This window comes from Canis lupus, chromosome 6, assembly GCF_011100685.1.
Source record: "Canis lupus familiaris isolate Mischka breed German Shepherd chromosome 6, alternate assembly UU_Cfam_GSD_1.0, whole genome shotgun sequence".
NCBI lineage: Eukaryota > Metazoa > Chordata > Mammalia > Carnivora > Canidae > Canis > Canis lupus.
Genome location: NC_049227.1, coordinates 40,504,790 through 40,518,480, shown reverse-complemented (window position 1 = coordinate 40,518,480; position 13,691 = coordinate 40,504,790). Strand labels below are relative to the sequence as shown.

Sequence of the window (13,691 nt, the reverse complement as noted above, 5' to 3'; positions counted from 1 at the left end):
AAATATTTTCTAAGTTTTTGTTGTTACTTTTGAAAAATAATTAATACTTTATATTTGAGCTGTTTTACCCTCTCAGAAAATGGAGCATACAGTATGGAGAGTTCTCACTCTCCTCGCTGCCCCCCTGACACACACATCACGGTTCTCTCCATCATGAGCGTCTTGCATTAGTGTGGTGCATTAGTTATAACTGCTGATCCAGGATCGATACATTGTTGTTAACGAAAGCCTGTAGTTTAGTTTTTAATTAATTTATTTATTCATGAGAGACACGGAGAGTGGCAGAGACACAGGCAGAGGGAGAAGCAGGCTCCATGCAGGGAGCCTGACGTGGGACTCGATCCCAGGACCCCGGGATCAATACCTGGGCTGAAGGCGGTGCTAGCTATCCAGGGACCCCCAAGCCTGTAGTTTACATTAGGGCTCCCTCTTGGTGGTGTGCATTCTGTGGGAGTTTTTATTATAATTTTTTAAAAGATTTTATTTTTTATGTATTTTAGCAAGAGTGTGCACACAGACAGGTGGGAGGGGCCAGATGGAGAGAGCGAAGCAGACTCCCCGCTGAGCAGGGCCCCCCACATGGGGCTTGACGCGGGGCTCGATCCCAGGACCCCAAGGTCATGACCGGAGCTGGGTGCGGACACTGCACCGGCTGAGCCACCCAGGTGCCCCATGCATTCTGTGGGCTTTAACGAGTGTACAAGCTCACGTGTTCATCATGTATTGTCGCGCAGGGAAGCCTCCATTCGACACCTCTGCTCCTGCGCTCATCCCTCCCTCACTGCCAGCACCTGCAGCGGCTGGTCTTTGGCTGTAGTTTTGCCTCTTCCAGAATGTCGCAGAGTTGGAAGCCTGTGAGCGGCCTTTGCTGATTAGCTTCTGTTGCTTCATCATGTGCACTGAAGGCTCTTCCTTGTCTTTTTTTTTTTTTAAGATTTTATTTATTTATTCATGAGATAGAGAGAGAGGCAGGGACACAGGCAGAGGGAGAAGCAGGCTCCATGCAGGGAGCCCGATGCAGGACTTGATCCCGGGTCTCCAGGATCAGGCCCTGGGCTGAAGGCGGCGCTAAACTGCTGAGCCACCCGGGCTGTCCTCTTCCTTGTCTTTTTATGCTTTTTAGGATATTCAGCTGTGACTTTGAGGGGATTGGAACCAGGTACTGTGAAACTCGTAGAGAGAGGGTCCTTTAGAGAAGCTTGTGCATCATGTTATCTTGAAAGTTCAGTAAAAATATGGGTGGGGAGCACGTGCGTTACGCCCACGTCTCCCGTCTGGGGACCCTGCGGCGGGGATCTTCAGACCTATGTGAGCCCGTATTGACTCCCTGGGAGAACACACAACAGTGTGGGTCAGTGGACCCTTGCCCTCCGCGGCTGGGGGCTCCTGGGTCCTCCTGCTTCCTGATGGCTCCTTGGGGGGACACCTGCTTGGGAGGTACTGACGGGTGCAGGGCCCAGCCCACGTCTCAGGGTTGCTGACGGGCATCGGGAGGGTCACGGAGAACAGCACTGGCAGAGACGATCAGCACCTCCCGCTGTGCCTTCTCGGCCCCTCCTCCTCCTCCTCCTCCTCCTCCTCCTCCTCCTCCTCCTCCTCCTCCTCCTCCTCCTCCTCCTCACCCGAGGCCTCCAGAGCAAAGGGCCGCCTCGGTGCAGGGACGGGGCCTGGGGACAGGGCCTGCGTCTTGTGTGCAGACTGTCACAGCAGAGCTTTGGCAGTCACAGCGGAAGCCCCTGCTCTGAGGTCTGTTTTGGAGCTGACAAGGACACTTCCTGAACTTTGCGCGCGCACCCCCCCCCCCCCCCCACCGGTCCGTGCAGCAGGAGGTTTAATGGAGCGTGTCTGGGAGCAGGTTAAACTTTCTCCAAGGCTGTGATGGGCCTTCAGGTGAGCGTGCCGGTTTTGCCTAAACGCCAGCAAACTGGCAGATAGGCCGCGTGGCTGGCCGCGGAAGCTGGTGGCTGGTGGTGACTGGTGGCCGGGCCTGACGGCGTGCCCAGCAGTTGCCGGAGCGTGGGGCGCGGCGCCGAGGGCAGGGAGCGGAGCTTCCCAAGGGCCCGACCGGGTGGGCTCCTGCCATGGCCCGGGCCGCCGCCTCACCCGCCAGCATGCCCTCGGTAAGCCCGGAAGGTCACATTCGCACGGGGCAGCAGTGTTCTGCGTGTGCTTTGGTTTTCCAGGGAGTTCGTCCTAACGTCTGTAATTTGTAAATAATTTTAAAGTTGACAGCACAGACTGACTTCAGGGCAGAGCCGGGTCCTGTGTGGCGGCGGGTGCGGGCTGGTGCGTCGGGCCAGGCATTGAGGCCACCTCGGCCGCTCCTGAAAGGCAGATGTTAGCCAGCTGCTCTGCGAAACTGCCTGGCCGCTGGCGTTTGTGCAGGGCGGCCCAGCGTCGGCGGAGCAGCGCCGGGCAGGGGGGCAACAATCGTGGCGCCAGCGGCTCCCGAGCCGGACCCTGCGCCCTTGGGCTCCCACCGCTCAGCTCCCCGGGGGGCGGGTGTGGGAGCAGTGGCGCGGGTGGGACCGCTCTGTAATTTGGGGCCAACTAAGGGTTAGTGCAAACCTGACGCCTTGGTGAGGCGGGAGCAGCGCTCGTCTACTCCTCCGTGTGCAGCAGCGGCTTTGCTTCAGGGGTGAGGAGCCAGAGGCGGGGGAGCACCACCCCGCTCAGCTGTCCAAGGCCGGTGAGTTGCCCAGAAGGGAACGTGTGCTGCGGCTGTGTCACTGGTCCGTCGGCAGAGAGTAGCTCGCACCTGGCCTGTCCGGCGTGCACTGCAGCCTGGCCCCAGCTGTGTGATGCGCCCCTCGCCGTGAGGTCAGCAGGCCCCGGGGCCAGGCCTCGGTTCCGGGCTGCATTGGCCTAACCTGCCGCACACCCTGGGCTGCGAGTCGCGGGCCCAGGGTCCACACCGCCGGGGGTTGGGGGGGAGCATTGTGCTCTTCGGAGGCACTGGTCGGTTAGCCTTTCAGAGGCTGACCTCGAGACTTAAGTTCTCTTCCCCAGGAAATCATCTCAGGGTCCCTGATGGGCCTGCTGGGTGAGGATTGGGGGGAGTGGGGCTGAGCGGTTGAGGAGTGAGGGTGCCCTGGGCTGTCCTGCAGGCAGCGGGCCGTGGGGTGGGCGTCCTCTCCATCCTTGGGTGATTCGAGGCGGCACCCGATGTGCCCAGCGAACCAGCAGCCGTCCCCAGCAGACGTCAGGGACTGGCGGGGGGGTTTAGTTCCTGTCCTGTTGTGCTGCTTCTGCGGGCCCTGCCCCTGACATCCCAGTGCCTGCCTCACACTGCCCAGCAGCAGGTGACACCCGCTCGGTGACGTTGAGGCTCTGTAAGGGATTTCCTGGCTTCAGATTTTGAAGTGAGTGGTTTTGAGGGGTTCCTCAGTTGCCTTAGAGTCCAAGGAAGACGGGGTCTTCCCGTGGAGACAGGTAACACCACTGAACATCTGCACCGCCTCTCATCATTCATTTCATCCTGGCTGCACACAGCTGGGGCCGTGAGCCCACGGTCTTCCACGTTTCTCTCCGTACCTCCCTGTCTCTCGATCCCACTCCCGTTTTATAGATGAGGCAACAGGGCTTGGAGCTGTGGGGACCCAGTGTGGGGTCACAGGGCTGGCAGTGGATGGAGGATGGACCCTGGGCTGTCATTGTCACGCTAGGATCCCACCAGCCCGGCCTGGGCCTTCACGCCCCCTGGTGAGGCGAGGAGCCACGGGGCTGCAGCCAGGAGAGGCCCGGGGCTGCAGCCAGGAGAGGCCCGCAGAGTTAGGGGAGGAGCAGTTACCTCAGGATGACAGGACACAATGCACTCTTCTCCAGCTGCTTTTCTAGAATCTTACCTGGGTTTTTGTGTGTGTGTGTTCGGTTTTATTTACTTATTCATGAGACACAGAGGGAGGCAGAGACACGGGCAGAGGGAGAAGCAGGCTCCATGCAGGGAGCCCGGTGCAGGACTCGATCCAGGACCCCCGGGGTCACGACCTGGGCTGAAGGCAGACATTCCACCGCTGAGCCACCCAGATGTCCCTCTTACCTGTTTTCATGTTGTTAACCTCAGACTTTATTTTTTTTAAGATTTTATCTGTTTAATCATGAGAGACAGACAGAGAGAGAGGCAGAGACACAGGCAGAGGGAGAAGCAGGCCCCGTGCAGGGAGCCCAACGTGGGACTCCATCCCGAGACTCCAGGATCGTGCCCTGGGCTGAAGGCGATGCTAAACCACTGAGCCACCCAGGGATCTCAACTTCAGACTTTTGAGCCTGAACTGTTGGCCTCTTTCCATAATGAGCGCAACTGCATTGTAATTAAAGCTGAGACAATAAAATGAAAATGGCTTGATTCTTTGGGTTTGAGCCATTTGCACTGTGCTGCGTGCCTGGCCCTGTGCTGGGCACAGGATCCAGAGAGTGAAAACAAAGATCGGTTTTGTGGAAGGTGGACCTTTAACCAGTGAACGAAATGCATTGTCTAAATAATCGATGAGCTAGTGTGTTGTGGTGAGACCCCGTGATTGAGTTTCCAAGCAGTAGCCTGAGCGTACATAACACATATTGATGGTGACTTTTTAACGAGCGTGTTCTTCTCCTGGTCTTAGGAGAGAACTAACTGCGGTGCTGGTGGTGACAACATGGGTGGGCTCACTGGGATTTATCATGTGCTGTTGCAGGTCTTCTCTCTTTTAGGTAGACCTACATAACCAACTTTCAGAATTGCTCTCGTAGCTTTTCTGCTTTGGAACATGTGCCTGTGTTTCAGTATTTAAACATATTGGATTCTTTTATAGGCTAACGTTTCTGCTCCCAGGTGTGGTTGAGAGCCTGCCGAGGCTGCCCCGCCACGTGGTCTCTAAGGTGCCTGCAGTAGGGCGCGGTGTGGGGCATGGGGGCTTACTGACGCCTGGCCACTTTAGAGCGTGGCGTTGACTCTCAGCATTCTTCTCCTAGGCCAATGAGGTGACAGACAGTGCATACATGGGGTCTGAGAGCACCTACAGCGAGTGTGAGACCTTCACCGACGAGGACACGAGCACCCTGGTGCACCCTGAGCTGCAGCCTGAGTGCTTGGACACCATGGAGGATCCCGGCCATGGTGCTCTGCTGCTGCTCCCGGGCAGGTCTGTAGGCTGGGTGTGGGCATGGCACGAGTATTGTTCGTAAGACACTGAGGGGATGTGTCCCGTGGGCACATTGGGTTTGTGGAGGGCTTGGAGTCAGCGGTGCAGAGTCCCTGGGGGACCTGGGGAGGATGGAGGCCCTGCGGCATGGCCTGTCGTGCTGGTATGAGCGCACGCCCACTGCCCCGAGCCCGCTCTCAGCCACAGCGGACCTCTGTGTTGGGAGGTGCTCCTCCTGGCGACAGATACCCTGCTTGTACCCACGGCACAGCTTCCTTGGCTGTAGGGAGAACTGGGTTCTGGGTTTCTTCACTGAAGTTCCTAGAAACCAGGGCAGGACACCATATTCAGGGCACGTCTCCCAGCAGGATCTTGGAACCTGCTTATCCGGACCGCATCCCTTCCCAGGTCTTCTTCCTGCCCCTGCTCCCCGGGTCCCCGGGTGTTTGAACACCTGCGAAGGGAGAGGGCGGGGTCCGACAGGTGCCGGGTGGCCTGCGTGGCCCTGGGATGAGAGCCGGCAGTTTTCCTTGTGCTGTGTGGGAAGCCGTCATGCCTCGCAGCCTTGCAAGTGGTTTGATTTTATTTCGTTTTGCTTATTTTATTTGATTTCCTTTCTTGTTCGGCCCTCACAGAGTTCTTGTGTTTTTTTCCTCATTAACGGCAGTATCACATGGTGACACGTGAGTGCAGCCGGTGTGGGACAGGCCCGCAGCCTCGCAGGTGACCTGGCCCCTCAGGACCGCGCTGCTCGGCCCGGGTTGCGCCTCGGGTGGAGTGACCACACAGCACTGAGCATTTGCCTAATAAATCACTTTAGAGGGCAGCCCCGGTGGCGCAGCGGTTTGGCGCCACCTGCAGCTTGGGGTGTGATCCTGGAGACCCGGGATCGAGTCCCACATCGGGCTCCCTACGTGGAACCTGCTTCTCCCTCTGCCTGTGTCTCTGTCTCTCTCTCTGTGTCTATGGATAAATAAATAAAATCTTTTAAAAAATAAATAAATAAATCACTTAAGAGGCAATCCTCACTGATAAGTTAGGGAATTTTTTCAAGCGTACCAGTTTTTTTTTTTAAGATTTTATTTATTCATGAGAGACAGAGAGAGAGAGAGAGAGAGAGGCAGAGACACAGGCAGAGGGAGAAGCAGGCTCCATGCTAGGAGCCCGACGTGGGACTCGATCCCGGACTCCAGGATCACGCCTTGGGCTGAAGGCAGGTGCTAAACCGCTGAGCCGCCCAGGGATCCCCCACACTGTAGCCTTTTTACACCCGGCTGCTTTCCCTTAATGTCATGGCTGTTGAGGTCTGTCCCAGTATTTGTGCATGGCTGTCCGTCATTTGTTTTACTATTATCATTCTGTTGTATGAGGTGGGCTGCAGCTTTTTAACTCATTGCTGGTGGCCATCTGGGTGGTTCACTCTGGCTTTCTGCACAAAGCTGCTGCTGCAAGCACCTCATGTCTTGGTGGCCTGTCTGTCCCTGGGAGGGGGTTGGTGCTGCGTCTGCAGCATGCTTGTTGGGTTGTGGGAAAGGTACAGGCCGGCTTCTCTCAAGTGCTTAACCTGCCAGCTGCCGGTGGGGTTCTGGTCACTCCCTTTCCTCAACCGCCTGCTCTATGCTGCTTTTTTGAGCTCCTTTTCTTTCTTTCTTTCTTTTTTTTTTTTTTTTTAAATTTATGATAGTCACAGAGAGAGAGAGAGAGAGAGAGGCAGAGACACAGGCAGAGGGAGAAGCAGGCTCCATGCACCGGGAGCCCGACGTGGGACTCGATCCCGGGTCTCCAGGATCGCACCCTGGGCCAAAGGCAGGCGCCAAACCGCTGCGCCACCCAGGGATCCCTTGAGCTCCTTTTCTGGAGGGTGTCGAGTGTGGTGTTGCTGTGGGATGGTTCTTACTTGCATTTCCTGACTGAGTGCCTTTTTTTTTGCATTTATTGCCCATTTCGAGATTCTTTTTTGTGAAGCGCATGTTCAAGTCTTTTACCCGTTTGTTTATTGCTGGGGTCTCCAGACTTCTACAAAAGGTCAGATAATAAGTATTTCTCTGGCTTGCAGGCTGTATGGTCTCAGTGGCTACTACGCAGGCTTTCCTGGTGAAGTACAAGTGGTATGGCTCATGGCTGTGTCCCACTCTGACCTTACAAAAACAGGCCATGGTGGGATTGGACTTTTCCTGATCTGTTGGGTTATCTTTTTCTTACTGATTTGTAGGAGCTCATATTATATATATATATATATATATATATATATTTTTTTTTTTTATGATAGTCACAGAGAGAGAGAGAGAGAGGCAGAGACACAGGCAGAGGGAGAAGCAGGCTCCATGCAGGGAGCCCGACGTGGGATTCGATCCCGGGTCTCCAGGATCGCACCCTGGGCCAAAGGCAGGCGCCAAACCGCTGCGCCACCCAGGGATCCCTTTATATATTTTGGATGTGGGTCTTCTCTCTGGGTAGTGAATTACAGGGATGTATTTCCTGCTCCATAGGTCACCTTTTCACTTTCCTGCAGGTGTCTTTAAGGAACAGATGCTTTTAATTCTCCTATGGCCTGGTTTAGCCATTCTTCTTTTCTGGTTATCACCTCTGTATAGTTGTAGAAATCTTTGCTTACTTTACGTCACTATGATGTTCACGTTTGTTTTCCCTTAAAAGCTTTATTTTTTCATTTCTATATTCAGATCTGCAATTTCTCTGTGACTGATTATTTTTGTTGGGGTGTGAAGTAGGGGTCATTTCCCAAATGATTATCCGGTCGACTCAGCCTCAGTTTTGAAAAGATTCCTCCTTTCTTCGCTGTCTGGTATCACCTTGGTCCTGTGGCTAAGTGTGTGTGGCTCGGTCGGGAGCACGCACGCTGTGCTCTCTGTCCATTCTTGGATCAGCACAGTCTTTGTACTCGAGCGTGTTGTGGATTGAACTGTCTGTCAGTCCTCTAGCCTGGTTCCTGACACGCTGTGTTGGTGCCATTGGCCTTTTGCCTTTCCCTGTGGGCTTTTTAATTTTTAAATTATTTTTATTATATTTATGACTTTTTAAGATTTTTTTATTCATGAGAGACACAGAGAGAGGCAGAGACACAGGCAGAGGGAGAAGCAGGCTCCATGCAGGGAGCCCGATGTGGGACTCGATCCTGGGACCTCAGGGTCATGGCCTGAGCCAAAGGCAGATGCTCCACCACTGACCCACCTGGGCGTCCCACACTGTGGGCTTTTTTTTTTTTTTTAATTTTATTTATTTATTCATGAGAGACACAGAGAGAGAAAGAGGCAGAGACACAGGCAGAGGGAGAAGCAGGCCCCATGCAGGGAACCCGATGTGGGACTTGATCCCAGGTCTCCAGAATCACGCTCGGGGCTAAAGTTATCGTTAAACCACTGAGCCACCTGGGGTGTCCCCACTGAGCCACCTGGGCTGCCCCACTGTGGGCTTTAGAGTCAGCTTGTTGGCTTCTGGAGAAAGGCATCTGCAGGGATTATGGTTAGGGTTGTATTGATACAGATTAATTTGGGGAGAATCAACATCTTCATAATATCAGGTCTTCTAGTGTTTGAACAAAGATTTTTGCTTCATGTATTTGTTTTATTTATTTATTTATTTATTTATTTATTTATTTATTTGGAAGGGAGTGGGGAGGAGGGGAGAGGGGGAGAGAGAATCTCAAGCAGGCTCCACACTGAGCGCAGAGCTCGACACGGGACTTGATCCCATGACCCTGAGATCATGACCTGAGCTCCACGCTGAGCGCAGAGCTCGACACGGGACTTGATCCCATGACCCTGAGATCATGACCTGAGCTGAGACCAGGAGTCAGACACTTAGCCAACTCCATCGCCCAGGTGCCCTCATTTATATGTATGTAATCATATTTACAGATATGCTTCAGAGGATGGTATGAAGTGCTAAGATCACCCCCATTTCAGTTCACTTGGATTTCATTGTAACTGAAAGCAGGTGTAAGACCATGGGATTTGTCTGTCGTGGCTTCAGGACTGCTCCAGGGGTGTGTGCATTTGTGGGTGGGAAGTTGGAACCAGTTCTGAATGTTGAGCAGCCGCGTGGGTCTGGGGCACGTGCACAGGGACCCAGTTCCGTCCCTCACTCTGCCTACAGGGCAGTCATGGCTCCTTGAGGCTCCCTTTCCTCTACTGAAAGGGGCAGCTCTCAGGTTTTTGCGTGGATTAGTGGTGATGAGCTTAATCCAGCCCTGGTGGAGGCTCTGAGGACGCCACAGCTGTTCTCTGCCCATGTTGAAGCCCTGGGTTTCCGAGCATTGGCCCAGGCTCTGCCAGCACCTACCCGGTCCCATGACCTTGTACTCTGGAGGGTGGGTGTGGAGGAGTGCTCTCCTTAGGAGGAGGACAGGTGCTAGCAAGCCCTTTATTTTCCCTCGTTGGAGTCTGTTATTCTGAATTTTACGTCGCAGCAGAAGTCTGTCCCCATGCTGGCCAGCAGTCGTATGAAGACAGCAGCACCTGGAAGAGGCCCGGGGTCTGTCTGTAGGAGACGTGGGCCTGTGTCTGCAGCTGAATGCCTGATGTGGAGCTGCTGAGAGAAGTGGGGTGTGCTGGACGTTCACAGCAAACCCCAGATCTCAAAGACGTTTTACAAAATAAAGAATATAAAATACTGCTTCTGAAAAGATATTTTGGATACGTTGGAATAAGTTAAAATATATTGTTAAAGTCACTTTCACCGATTCATTTACTCCTTTCTAACACATTTGCTAGGACATTGGAACTCAGACATGTGGCTCGGGCATGTTGTGCTGGAAGGTGCTGTCACCCCTTTGGTTCTAGGGCCACGAGTCACAGCGAGTCCCTTTGGTTTTGCTTTTGCAGATCCCACCTGCACAGCCAGTCCGTCGTCACTGTGATAGGTGGCGAGGAGCATTTTGAGGACTATGGCGAGGGCAGAGAGGCAGAGCTGTCCCTGGAGACCCTCTGCAGTGGGGAGCATGGCTGCAGAGACCCCGCTTTCCCCACCCCCAGGTAATATGGCCCTGCTCTGCTGGGATGTGTGTGTGTGTGTGTGGGCAGGGAGGGGGAGAGAGGACGTAAGGTCTGCTCTCAGCAATTTCAGTTATGTAATAGTGTCGTTACCATGTTTTATATTCAGTCCTCAGACCTTATTCCTCTTGTAGTCGCAAGTTTGAACCCTCTGATCCACCTCTGCGGGAGGCTTTAACATCGGGGATGACTCTCTGGATTCATTTTCTTATAATTATCAGACATCCCCCAACTGTGTGGGAAGTTGTTGCTCAGTCAGCTGAAGTGCTAGGTCTAAACGGTGGACCTTCACTCCAGGAGCTGGGTCCTCCCCGGCTCGCCTTCCTCTTAGGGCCTCACTTGTATCTAGACGAGGACCTGGCAGCCTTTGGCTGGCCCCACAACTGGTCCGCGTCCGTCGCCTCTCCCCTCTACGGCCAGTTCTTGAGACCCTCTCTCTTTGCTGACACCTGAAGCCACATATCTCTGACCCCGCAACAGCAAGGCCCTTGTGTTGCCCAGGCTGTTGCCCTGGCCCAGAGGACCTACTGGCCTGGGGAAGGGCCTCTGTGGCAAGTGCCTGGGAGTTGGTGTGAGTGAGGCGTGCGGGTGCTTTTAGCAGCTTTCCTCTCCGAACGCACACTCGTGGTGGTGGTGATGCCGAGGTCGAGGACTGGGCACTGCTAAATACGTGTCTGTCCAGGTTGGGAACCTTTCTTGTCTGCTTAGTCTGTGCCTCTCTCAGGTGTGTGTCCCCCGCCCCCCGCCCCCCCAATGTTTCCCTTCCACCTACCTTTACGTGGAACTTCCAAGCAGGCTTCCAGAAGCCAGCAGGCCCCAATGCCCCAGGGACACAGCTCCCTCTCTGCTTCATCTTCCCTCAGCAGGTGCCCTGCCAGTGCCCTGAAAGTCCACTGAGATTAGATCACAGGGAGGCAAAGAGAATCCTGAGTTTTGTTTTGTTTAAGATTTTATTTATTTATTCATGAGAGACACACAGGGAGAGGCAGAGGGAGAAGCAGGTGCCATGCGGGGAACCGGACATGGGACTCGATCCCAGGACCCCAGGATCAGGCGCTGAGCTGAAGGCAAACGCTCAACCACTGAGCCACCTGGGTGTCCTGAATCCTGAGTTTTTAACGAAGGCCTTCAAGATGGCCTAATTCTTGGTGACTCCTCGTGCACTCTTAGTTCAGCAGGGGTGGGCTTTCGGAGCTACAGTACAGCAAGTAGAACCCCGCCAGTGCTTTGCTGTCCCACACTGACGTGTTTTCGACAAAGGGGAAAGCAGCATGTCCAGTCGCTCACGTCCTGCTAAGGAAGGGGTTTTGTTTTAGAATGGAGCCGATGGGCTGCACCTGTTTCCTCCGAGCACCTGAGCAGGAAGGAACAGGTGTGTGGCCACGTCCCCCACTGCTCCAGCCAGTCCTGAGGTGGCGCTGAGGGAGGTGGGCTCCCAGCGGTCCGGAGGAAGAGCCAGCGTCTCCCGTAGCCAGGGCCCATCCACGGGGTCGCAGATAACCTGGTGGGTCCTCCCTGTCTCCTGAACTGACGCTTCTCGTCTCTCTAGCACCGACCCGCTTGCTGCAAAGCTGCACAGCATCCTCACTGATGAGGCTTTTGAGTTTTACTGTAGCCAGTGCCACAAACAAATCAACCGCCTCGAGGATCTTTCCGCTCGTCTGAGTGACCTTGAAAAGAATAGGTAACTGGCTAGTGCCTGGCCTTGCTGTTCGTCCAGCGGGAGGGACGCTCGCCCCCTGCCCCGCATGCGCCAAGCCTGTGTCGGGTGCCCTCTGCCCCTGCTGTGTGCATGCCTCCATCTGAGCCACTGCCGCCGACCCCGGGTGGAAACAGCCTTCACACGCTGTGGGTCCTGCATGGGGAAGTCCGTGTGAGGCAAAGTCTGCACCTAGAAAGAGCAGCCTTCCTCATTTTACTAAAGGAGTCACATGAGAGGGCTTTGTGAAATGTAAAGTAAGCTTCGTCTTTAAAAACAGATCTGGGTCCAAGTCCCTGCTCCGCTGGTTGGGTATACTTGGACCCCCCCCCCCAAAAAAAAAAAAAACAGATCTGGAGGGGCGTCTGGGTGGCTCTGTCCCTTGGGCCTCTGACTGCTGATTTTGGTTCAGGTCGTGACCTCAGGGTTGTGGGATCAAGCCCCACGTCAGGCTCCACACTTGGCGTGGACTCTGCTGGGATCCCCCCACACCCCCTCCTCATGATCTCTTGCTCTAAAAAACAAAAACAAAAACAAAAAAACCCCACACATTTGTAAAGAGCTTCCAGGAGTCTGTTTAAATCAGGTGAGCCTTCCCTTGGACCTTTTTTTTTTAAGATTTTTTTTTATTTCTAAGTATTCTCTGCCCCCAACATGGGGCTCAGATCCACAACCCCGAGATCAAGAGTCCTGTGCTTCACCGACTGAGCCGGCCAGGTGTCCCCGCACTCAGTTCTGTGAGGCTGCCTCAGACCCTGTTACCACGATACCCACCTTTACTACCCTGGGGTCCAGCATGTGCCCGCCGCCCCGGCCTTGGTCCCCGTCCTGTCACTCGGTTCCCGTGTGCGTCCGTGTTTGCCTCCCTCTCCGTTCCCTGCACCAGCCTGCTTAGGCCAGAGCTCGGGGAGGAGACAGCCCTTTTGCTGGCTCCCCACGACTTGACAGTTGAAGAAAACGTGCTTGAGTAGCTTGTGCCTATGGGCATGTCCACTGAGCACGTGGTTGATGAAGCTTGTAGTGCAGGTAAGCCCCTGGGGTCCGTTGGTGGTTTCCCACAGCAGCACCCGCCTAGTGGACAGGGCGGGAAGGGGTGCTGTGGGCCCCAGGGCGGCTGTCTGCGGTGAGCTCTTGAAAGAAGGGGCCTCGGGCTGCTGCTGCTGGGAGGTAACATGAGTTGTGGTAGGAAGGAAGCCATCCTGGTCGGCAAGCTTGCAGGAGTAGTCCTCTAGAAACTGCTGCCTGGCCAAGCCAGGCCCTCCCGGTGGGTCCCCATGGCTGGCAGCCCTGTTGGACTGCTCACCTGCCTCTGGGTCCAATGCACCACATTCAGTATCTTCAACCTTTTTCTTTTTGCATTTTTTTTTTTTTTTTAAGATTTTATTTGAGAGTAAGAGAGCAAGCAAAAGAGCACGAGCAGGGGAGGGGGCAGAGGTCGAGGGAGCAGGAGCCCAGTGGGGCTTGATCGTGACTCTGAGACTGTGACCCCAGCTGAAGGCGCTTCACCGACGGGGCCCCCCAGGCGCCCCCAACCCGTTTTTTTTATGTTCTGTGCAGCACCCACCGCACAGACTGGAATCCAGCAAATGCCCAGTCGAGTGCAGAGGGATCTTTGTGGCCAGTCGGCCGCTTCAGAGCAGGGTCTGGGGGGAGGTCCCCACAGTTCTGCTGAGAACCTAGCCTTCCAGGGAGACTGGGGGGAAATGTGGCCTTTACTGACTCCCAACAGCTGCTGGCCTCTGTCGCAGGGAAAACTAGCCTTTCATCCTGTGTGTGTAGCTGGTGCCCAGAGCTCCAGGAAGGCCCCTCCACCTGGCTGGGGGTCACCTGTGCTCCCCGTGCAGAGGCTGCTGTCCTGCCTCC

General features: G+C 54.9%; 1 protein-coding gene across 1 annotated transcript in view; it reads left to right on the top strand.

The window, feature by feature from the left end:
* Window positions 1-13,691, top strand: part of RAB11FIP3 (RAB11 family interacting protein 3) — a 79,673-nt gene that overhangs the window by 51,068 nt on the left and 14,914 nt on the right. Inside the window, exons 4-6 of the mRNA XM_038538943.1 lie at window positions 4,951-5,120; window positions 9,962-10,111; window positions 11,679-11,813. Of these exons, the coding sequence (XP_038394871.1) occupies window positions 4,951-5,120; window positions 9,962-10,111; window positions 11,679-11,813 (455 nt within the window). The remainder of the gene's footprint in view (window positions 1-4,950; window positions 5,121-9,961; window positions 10,112-11,678; window positions 11,814-13,691) is intronic.